We start from the raw sequence: 10,134 nt of genomic DNA on the forward strand, positions 1-10,134 counted from the left end.
TCCATTTGATCTTGTTGAGTAGCACATGTTCTTGACTCAAAGCGTCTGTTATGTCGTTCTTACTGAATCCATGCCGCTACCTCGACGTCAATTTCTGTTTCCCTTTCTTGTTTGGCTTCTTCCTCCATCCTCTCGTAGCTTCTTCCGCGTTAAGGTGACCATCTTAACTTCTGTGGTTTTTTCCTTTGGCATATATATTGATTCAACTCACCGTCGTGAATGCGGTGCGTCCTGCTCTAATACCAAGTGTCACGGATTGGTGATCTTGGGACGTGTTCCGGTTCTAAGTTCCCGCACGGGACTAGAAAATCCAAGACAAAACTGAAAATAGAATGTACTTGCAGAATGCTACACACAAAGACCTATAGCTCATCTCGAAGAGGGCGACGAACCGACCGTTTTGAGTACTAGATTGATTCAATGCGACAAGCGACGAAATTACAATAGCACGGGGATCACAAATGTGATGAGAGATAAGACTTATGGCTGTCCGAGGCACGGGATCCCTTGCCCACAAGCCATCTTGTATCTAAACGTAGGTAGGAAAGGTCGAGCTAGGCCACATTACTCCACCTCTAGGTGCACATATAAAAGCAAAGAATTCGGGACACCCAAGCATACCTCAAGAACATCATGTGAGACCGGATAGAAATCCCAAGCCTCACATGTACCTCCTTATATAAAAGGGAGCCATTTCAAGCAATGAAATCATATCACTTACACTTATCTCAACTTTCTCTATGTGTCCAAGTTAATTTAGATGTATCTTAGCAATCGTGTGTCCATTAATTTGCTTCATAACTATATAAAAAATTTGCTCTTTACGTGAAAAAAAAAAAGAACCTACGCATAAAGGCATGTGAGTATTAATTTGTTACTTCTTTAGACACATTGTCAATGTTACAATTTTGAAACTTTTGTATTTGAAAACACTGAGGTACCAACAATAAAGATTTAACCAAATATGATGTTTAAGCTTCGCACAATAATAAATTAGCTTAATCAATCATGTTCAAGTTTATTTGAAATCTTTTCAAAATGAAGTTCTCAACTAGAAGTGAGTTCTTGTAACTACACATTGCATATTGATTGGTTCTATTTTTGAAGACATTACAGTAAAACCATGGCGACTAAGAAAAACAAATTTCACAAGCAAAGGGATTAAAAAGGGCTAGAACCATGGGGATGAACGAGAGAAAAATTTGAGAAATAAAACTTCTTAGGTAAAAAGATTAAATTGGGTAACCTTTACGTTGTTTCTCTCGAGAAGGGAAAAGAAAAAAAAATTGCCATTCACAACTTGAGAGACAGTGAGAGAGAGTGTGTGTGTGTGTGTGTGAGAGAGAGAGAGAGAGAGAGAGAGAGAGACCTTAGAAGAAAGGGCGCTTTGTAGATGGAAACAGAACTCTCGTTGTAAAGAAAGAACTTAAAAGGACTCAAGTATGGCGTTACACAAGGACAAGGCATTTACAGTTCGCAAGAAACTGACAAGCCTTGTGGCGGACTCTTTCACAATTGAGTTACAAGGTAGGGACTCTTTCAGCAGAGCCCTGAAGGACGGTGAGAAGATTGTTGCCAAAAGGGTCGCTCAGGTGGGCAGCAAGGTTCTCAACGGGGCCTTCACCGGTCACATATGCCTGCAAGAAGAAGCCGAGCATGGAGAACATAGCCAGCCTGCCGTTCTTGATCTCCTTCACTTTGAGGAGGGCAAACTGGTCAGGATCCTTGGCCAGGCCCAGTGGGTCGAATGGCCCACCAGGGTGGAGACGGTCGAAACCCTACACAAGCAACACGCTGCCTTAACTGCACTATGCTCACTGCATCAACAGAAAGCCTTCTATGGTTTTCCAGGCATACAACTGCATGAACACGCATCTTTAGGGGGTTGCCAGGCATACCTGCAGATTGGAGGCTCGGTAGTACTCAGCTCCACCGACAAGGATCACCTCTGCAATCACTGCAACAGCCAGGTTGATGGGCACAGTTGCACCGAAATACTCAATCGATCCGCCATCGAGGAGGAGGGCGCCAGTCTGATCACATCACGGAGCGACTGTGAGAGTTGGCTACGAGTGACAGTATCAAAGAGCAGTCACTACCACACACAGTCAAAGATACTAGTCGGCGGCTTCGTGGGCGAGTTGGTGAAATATCACAGCTTCGTAGGCAAGTTGGGTAAGGATATAAATCCGCTGCTTCGACGAAACCGAATTGGTAAGTGCCCTAACTCTTGAAGAATCTCACAGTTTGAATCCCATCGGTCTCATCGTTGGCATACTCAGTTTGAATCCCTCTCCTAGCTTTCAAAGGGTTGAGCTTAGAGAGGCGCGGCATCATCGACTGACAGGATCTCGACGCAGAAAAGAAATTTAAGGGCATTCATCAGGCAGAGAATGTGGCATACCTTGAACCACACAGCCTCAGGCCCGCAGGTAGCACCGAACTTGTTGAAAGCTTCCGGGAGGACAAAGCCTGCGGCACCCAACATTGCCCACCGCGCATGGATGAGCTCGTATGCTTGATACCTGACATCAAATGAACGATCAGCTCCACTGCTCTGAAACAAGAAGCTGCCATGCAGCTGCTCCATGGAATCAAAAACACTCGATCATGACCACTCACTTGTCAAAGTCCGCAGGTTTCTTGCTGAGGCCAAAAGGATCAAAACCGTAGCTGGGAAGCAAAAGAAACATGCAAGAGTGAGCTTAAGACAAATAATGCGCAATGTACGATGGAGAGAGCGTAATCAGATCACTTACTCTCCAGGGACCTCTCCTGCAAGGTAGGCGGGAACCTCAGATCGGTCAAGGAGACCCTCTGGGAGATAGATTCTTCGGTCGGGACCTGCAAGACAGTCGAACTAGGGTTAAAGTTCAATAATTGCTGGATAATGAAAACCTGTGGAGATGGGGCACTGTCTGAGGGGGGGGTGTCGCTCTTCCCAAGGGACCATAATGCTTACCATACCACTTGGCTAGCTCCTCGTTGGCAGGGGCCTTTGCAGCTTTTGGGGCGGGCTTGGCCTTCTTCTTGCCCAACAGAGACACAATCCTGGGAGAGGCGGTAGTGCAGGAGGAAGAAGAGGGCAGAGGGGTGGAAGGAGCTATAGCCTGCCCAAAGATCTCTGGCCGCGTAAGTAGTGAGGAGCCTGCAAGGGCTGCCATAGCTCACACTTCTAAGAAAAAACTCAAAGAGAGACCGGGAGGAAAACAGGCTTCTTGCCGCAGTGAAAGAACAACCGGATTGCTTAGCTTAGCGAGTAGTGGATATGGGTCACTTCCACGTCGGCTCTCCTCCCATTGGTCTCCGATCCCCCCCTTAGCCTATCTTCCATTGGCCAATCGCTTTACTCTTTACGTAAAAACCTTCTTTTCACGTACTCACAAGTAGGTTGACCCGCGCATGAAGTTTTTTCCTTTTATATATACTAGTATTGCACCCGCGCGTTGCTGCGGCCGACCAAGGTTCCTGAAAAGAACTATTCCCTCTCTACAACCATCTCTCTCTCTCTCTCTCTCTCTCACACACACACACACATGCCCTCTCCCTCTCTATGTCACGTACACACTCAAATGTTGAAACTCTCTCTCTCTCTCTCTCTCTCATGCACACACATATACACACCTGCTCTCTCTCTCTCTCTCTCTCTCTCACACACACACACACACATGCACACACTCCCTCTCTCTTCTTACACTCTCCCACACATAGAAGCGCTCTCTCTCTCTCTCTCTCTCTCTCTCTCTCTCTCTCTTTCAATCTCTCTCTCTCTCTCACTTACACTCTCTCTCTCTCTCTCTCTCTCTCTCTCTCACGCACACATACACATATGTAAATATATAGTATATACAATATTATGTTTTAGATACATAAACCTATACATAGACACATATACTTATACATATATACATGTATTTAAAAATATAAACACAAACATCGACATAATTTAATTAATTTTGATTAAATTTTAATGTGAGGAGATGGGTGATAAGTTGTGGTCACTTTTAAATATATAGATAGATATATCATACACACATCTAAACACACACACACACACAAACATATATATATATATATATGTATATATATATATATACATATATATATATACATATGTATGTGTGTATATATAAATGTAAATAAAAACACACACACACACACATGTATACACACATATACATATATGTTTTCTATTTAATTTATATTTATTAAAAGATACTTTTTATTCTCTATCTCTCACTCTCTTTCTCTCTCTTTTCACCCTCCCTCATTACATCTCTCTCTCTCTCTCTCTCTCTCTCTCTCTCTCTCTCTCTCTCTCTCCAGGTCTGCCCCATCTCACTCTCTCTCTCTCTCTCGCACATTCTACACATAGATGCACATGTACGCACATGCATGCATATACTCTCTCTCTCTCTCTCTCACACACACACACACACACACACATGTCCACACCGCACATACACTAATCTAAACGCGCACTCTCTCCTCCCACACAAACTATCTCCTACGTAGAAATTATATGTCGTCTCTCTCTCTCTCTCTCTCTCTCTCACACACACACACACACACACACACACACACACACACATGTACACACCGCACATACACTAATGAAAACACACACTATCTCCTCCCACACAAACTATCTCCTACATAGAAATTCTCAGCCTCTCTCTCTCTCTCTCTCATGGACACACACACACACACACACACTCTCTCTCTCTCTTCACGCACACTCTCTCACATAGAAACTCTCTCTCTCTCTCTCTCTCTCTCTCTCTCTCTCACACACACACACACACACACACACACACACTTAAATAGATTTACACACATATATAATTTTAATTAATTAAATTTTAGATTAAATTTTAATGGTAGGGATGAGTGGTGAGGTGTGCTCACTCTCAAATAAATGCATCTTACATGCAATCTCTCTCTCTCTCACGCACACACACATGCACATGCACACTATTTATATATACATGCTTACATACCTATAGATATATGCACACTATTTATATATACATGCTTACATACCTATAGATACACATACATACATAATATATATAAGTGTGTGTATCTATAGGTATGTAAGCATGTATACAAAGATTTCATTGAAAGATGTGAGATGAGATCTTCTTAGATTCAAATTCAAAATTGCATTGGAAGATGTGAGATTTCCTCACGCTTACAAGAGGAGTGGTTATTTTGAAATAGTCCCACCTCCTTTGCCCACGTGGAGGGAGGTGGGGTTGTGATTAATCCTGTATATATATATATATATATATATATATATATATATGCAAGAGTGCGCGTGCGCATGCATCTATGCATGTGTGTGTGTGTACAAGCGTGTGTGAGTGAGTGTGCACTTGTATGTGTTTATGTACTTATGTGTCTATTTGTATACATGTGTCCATGTGTGACTCTCACATAGACACATATTTGTGTGTCTCTCTCACATGCACAAACACAATCCTCTCTCACATACATACATGCATGTGTATGTTTTGTACAACCTACCCTTTCTCTATACCTCTTTCAATTGGCCAAACAAAATTAAAAGTATGAATGGCTCTACTTCTGGTATTGATAATGTTATAATTTAGTGTTGACTCGATAATAGTGCACCTTGCATGCTAGATCCAAATATATATTTATTTTTTAAAGCACACAATTGCATGGAGAGATAATATTCTTTCTGTTTAAAAAATAGAAAGTTAGGAACAAGCCCTTCCCTTCTTGTAAGCAAAGTTTACACATGACTTAAGTGTGATCAAAGAGTTCAAGTTTCTTGAGGCAAATTAATGGTTACAAGGTATGTGAGACCGGTCAAGTTGCCACCAACCGCCAACAGCAACGACACCAACAAGTCACACACAATAACCATTTGGAACTTTGTGCAACGAGGCCCTTCAAAACAGGTAGAATGATTCCCTTCTAAACCTGTCGATTTTAGTTATGACACCCATGTCATAGATAGTTTTGGCTAAAACATGAGGAGTTTGAATGTAAAGTGAGAAATAGCAGCACTTGAGAATGATTTTGAAGGGAATGCTCACCATCATGAAAGTATATTGTCACATGCTATCTAGCTCTATGACATTGCACTTTCAACACCTACGCGCTCATCCTCCATTTTCAATAGCAAAAAAGCTCAGCTAAGTAGGGAGAATGCTACATTTCTCTATGGTTATAGTTTTAAGAGGAGATTTATGCCACCTCCCCTCCATATCTTATGTATACATTTCTTATGTATACATTTATGCCACCTCCCCTCCATATCTTATGTATACATTTCTCTATGGTTATATTTTTAAGAGGAGATTTATGCTACCTCCCCACTATACCTTATGTATGGTCTTTTTTTAATATGCACACATGTTTTTACCATACTCAAAAAAATCAACTTGATTAATGACTGATGTTGGTTAATATGTTGATGTGCGTCATGGATTCTCAAAGATATATCTACTAAAGTCAACTATTAGAGCAAAAAACCACAAGCATCACCAGTAAATTAGGCTAAAGAACATCCTTGTGGTGACTATAATATGTAGACTCTTTCCAATCTTTATAGTTTCTTATTGGATCATGCAGAAGAATTTTAAATTTTGTATGATGCCCTGATAGTACCCTACGCCCCCTACCATATATAAAAATTAATCTAGTTTTAAGTACATGAACTACTCAAATGTATCTATGGTGTACTTTGTCTTGTTGAAAGTAGGAAATCCAAGTATTAGTAGTGTGGTGGATTTAATCATTTTAGATTAAAGTAGACTGGAGTGTCTAGCATGGTGACACATGGCATGACACATGGCTCACATGCATGAGCCTTGTCTTTATATAATGGTGTGCTATCCTTTGTATAATGGTGTGCTATCCTTTGTTGTATGGTGTGAGAGAGCTCACCACTTGGGTGAGAGTTATCTAGCTTGTTTGGGTGCCACACATTGTGTCTACTCTCTCTCTCTCTCTCTCTCTCTCCCTCCTCACTCCATTGTTTGATTCATGAGTTTATTTCATGGGTGTGTGCAAGAGCTTGTGAGCTCTAATTTTCCCTCATCGCATAATTTTAACATGGTATCAGAGTGGCCTTCCTAGAGGCTTGTGTGAGTTATGGTGGTGAATGCCCACATGAGTGAGAAGAAGAGCCTAGTGGAGTTTAGGCTTCCTTGGGTTGCTGAAATTTGCGACAAGTAAAGGTTTATGCTACAAGGTGTGTAGCACCTTTAACAAGGAGCAAAGGTGGAGATCTCTAGTTCTGAAAGCACTTGGAGGAGGAGTATTCAATAGCAACAAAAATAATATCTACAAATCTGCTTTCATAAGTTCATTTTTGTAATTTATCAACGGTTCATGGGTTATGCATCAAATGCCTTGAAAGCAGGCAAGTTGTGTGCTCAGATTCGGAAAGTTTCATGCTTTAGTAAGCGAAAGACGGAATTTGATTTATGCCTAATGTGATTTGCTAAGACGAGGCAAAAGAACATAGAAAAGGATGTTTATTGTTTTTGCTACAAATAATTTGCTCGTTGGATGCTCAAGAAATTGAGTAGGTTACTTTGGTTGCTTTCATGTGAGAGAAGAAAAAATGTTTGCTAATAGAGAAATAGGAGGAGAGAAGCATACCACATGGAGGATGTGAAGACTCTTCAAAGAATTGGTTACCGTCATGTAGCAAATAAGTGTGAGCTAGGTGGTTAAAAGCATACGCTCACAAGGCAAGCGTAGCTACTGTAGACAGCTACCAAGACTGGTGACAAGAAACCTTAGAAGCAAACAACAACAATAATAATGAGCTGACAGTTGCTCAACCTAAGCAGTACAAGAGGGTGCTGCTAAAGAGATAAAGGAAAGGTTGAGACATCGAGAGCTGACAGTGCAAATAGAGCTATTCTTAACGGGGCTTGTGCACCCTCTCCACGTGGCAAACTCTTTGAGGGGTGCACCGCCTTCTTTCATGCAACCGCCTCCTCCGCAAGTTGCAGGTCTCTGTCAAATAGAGCTATTCTTAACGGAGCTTGTGCACCCTCTCCACGTGGCAAACTCTTTGAGGGGTGCACCGCCTTCTTTCATGCAACCGCCTCCTCCACAAGTTGCAGGTCTCTGTCACACCCAGAGGTTGCAGGGCCGCCTCCTCCTTCAAGCCTGCAGGTCCAAACTCCACCCCTCCACCTCTCAGACCCATAGGTTGCAGGGCGACGGGCAGTGCATGCAGCCGCCATACCTTCAATGTGGCGGGGAGAGAGTTTCAAAAATCTATGCGAGAGAGTTTCTGTGCGAGTCTGTGGCGTTCTTTGCTGTGCATCTGGTGAGCGATGCCTCTCTCCCCTCTCTCATTTTCTCTCTCTCCTCCATACCTTCAATGTGGCGGGGAGAGAGTTTCAAAAATCTATGCGAGAGAGTTTCAAAAATCCATGCAAGAGAGTTTTTGTATGAGTCTGCGAGAGCGTTCTTTGCTGTGTGCAGCTGGTGAGCGATGCCTCTCTCCCCTCTCTCATTTTCTCTCTCTCTCTCTCACCTTATTTTCTCTCTCTCACCTACTATTCTTGTTGGTTGTGATGCACGTGTTCCTCCCTTGCCCTCCTCGGTCTACGGTAGTGCGCCTCCCCTCCTCGGTCTTGTTAAAATTACAGCAATGTGATGAGCTATGGTGGATCAAATACTAGAATCAACATCATTAACAAAGTGATTAGCAAATAATTAAGATGTGATTAGTGAGTAATTAACAAATAGCTTAATGCAAGCATAGATACTCAAAAACCAGCAAATTCTTATTAGGCCAATGCCTCAATTTATAGAGTTTACATCCAAGCATCAAATCCCACTGCCTTGATTCACTCCACCTCTTTTGCTTGATTCTCTCCACCTCTCCCAGAATATCTCCACACTTCCTAAATCTTCTCATGCTACCCTTTATTCTCTCCCAGTAGATTCTTCTCACATTTTCATAGGTTCTTTCACACTTACACATTCTTTTTTACAACCTCTAACCAAGGGCTTGTTCCCGCACACACCCTATTCACTTGTATATTTCAACACCTCTCCTCAAGTGAATACTCCTAGTACACCTAGACCCTCTACCAAGTTTCCCTCTTACTTGATAGTCCGCGAGACCAGCGTCTAGCACACCTCCCCTCAAGTTAACTTAGCACACCTGGACCCTATATCAAGTTTCTCTCTTACTTGATAGCCTGCGACCAGTGCCTCAAGTCCCTAAACTCATAGTCCTTGACACTCTCTCTCTCTATGTGTCCAAGGCTTACTACAAGTGAGTGCTCACACATACATCTACCACGTGGCCTACATCATTGGTGGGTCAGAGGTGGTTTTACTTTGTTGGGGCAGGTTACATTGGGTTGTGGGGTTTCTCTCTCTCTCTCTCTCTCTCTCAGAAAAGATGATTCGACTCCACTTCCTTAGGAGCCTCCATGAAGTTTGCCGATGTCGTTCCTTCTCCACTGGGTTTGCTGTATAGCAGCCTCTTGCCATGTGTCCTGGCTTTCCACAGTTGTAGGTCCTTCCTCCTACTCTGCCTCTTCCACGTCCTCGTCCTCGAGAGAATCCTCCTCGTCCTCGTCCTCGAGAGAATCCTCCTCGGGTGAAGAATGCTTTTTCTTCTCCTGCTATTGAGTCGAGCCATTTCTTCTCTTTGCCTCTGCTCTCTTGCTCTAGTAGAGCTCCTTCTATCTCGTGTAGCTTCAATTCAGGTACATTCTTTAGTGTTGCTACAATGTTTTCATATTCACCTTTGTCCACACTCTTAAGTACTCCTAGTGCCTCATCATCTTCTACCTTTTTGCCAATAGCTGCCATTAATGCTTTTATATCTGTTCAAGTGTGTGATTAAAGGTTCACTTTCCTTCATATCCAATTTGTAGAATTGCATTAACAGATTTATCTTTGAATTTTTAGCTTGTGTGCCAAATAATTTATTGAGTTCATCCCATGCATCTTTTGCCCATTGTATCCCTATGATGTGATGAATGATTTCATCATTTAAACTGAGTGCAATAAGTCTCAATGCTTTTTCATTCCTGCTCTTCCACTCGTTTTCCCCTCTCACCTCTAGGCATTCATCTCTTCCCTCAACTAGCCCCCACAGATTTTTCCTCATGAGCA

At 42.4% G+C, this 10,134-nt stretch overlaps 1 protein-coding gene across 1 annotated transcript; it reads right to left on the reverse strand.

Moving 5' to 3' along the window:
* Positions 1-1,386: 1,386 nt before the first annotated feature.
* LOC147633895 (chlorophyll a-b binding protein CP26, chloroplastic-like) lies at positions 1,387-3,243 on the reverse strand. The gene is made up of 6 exons (XM_086804960.1): positions 2,963-3,243; positions 2,760-2,844; positions 2,623-2,673; positions 2,405-2,525; positions 1,899-2,033; positions 1,387-1,778 (listed from the first exon to the last, which is right to left on the reverse strand). Exons 1-6 carry the CDS (start codon positions 3,162-3,164, stop codon positions 1,521-1,523), a joined length of 852 nt encoding a protein of 283 aa, XP_086661086.1. The 5' UTR covers positions 3,165-3,243; the 3' UTR covers positions 1,387-1,520.
* Positions 3,244-10,134: the final 6,891 nt, after the last annotated feature.

The sequence above is a fragment of the Cibotium barometz genome, chromosome 11 (assembly GCF_041138505.1).
Source record: "Cibotium barometz isolate CiBa-2024 chromosome 11, ASM4113850v1, whole genome shotgun sequence".
In the NCBI taxonomy this organism is placed as follows: Eukaryota; Viridiplantae; Streptophyta; class Polypodiopsida; order Cyatheales; family Cibotiaceae; genus Cibotium; species Cibotium barometz.

Excerpts from the sequence above, each read along its gene's own strand:
- LOC147633895 (XM_086804960.1), bottom strand. The coding sequence starts at position 3,164 with ATGGCAGCCCTTGCAGGCTCCTCACTACTTACGCGGCCAGAGATCTTT. Across the intron at positions 2,845-2,962 it reads GGAGCTAGCCAAGTGGTATG|GTCCCGACCGAAGAATCTAT; the intron begins GTAAGCATTATG and ends ACTGTCTTGCAG. Across the intron at positions 2,674-2,759 it reads GCAGGAGAGGTCCCTGGAGA|CTACGGTTTTGATCCTTTTG; the intron begins GTAAGTGATCTG and ends TTTGCTTCCCAG.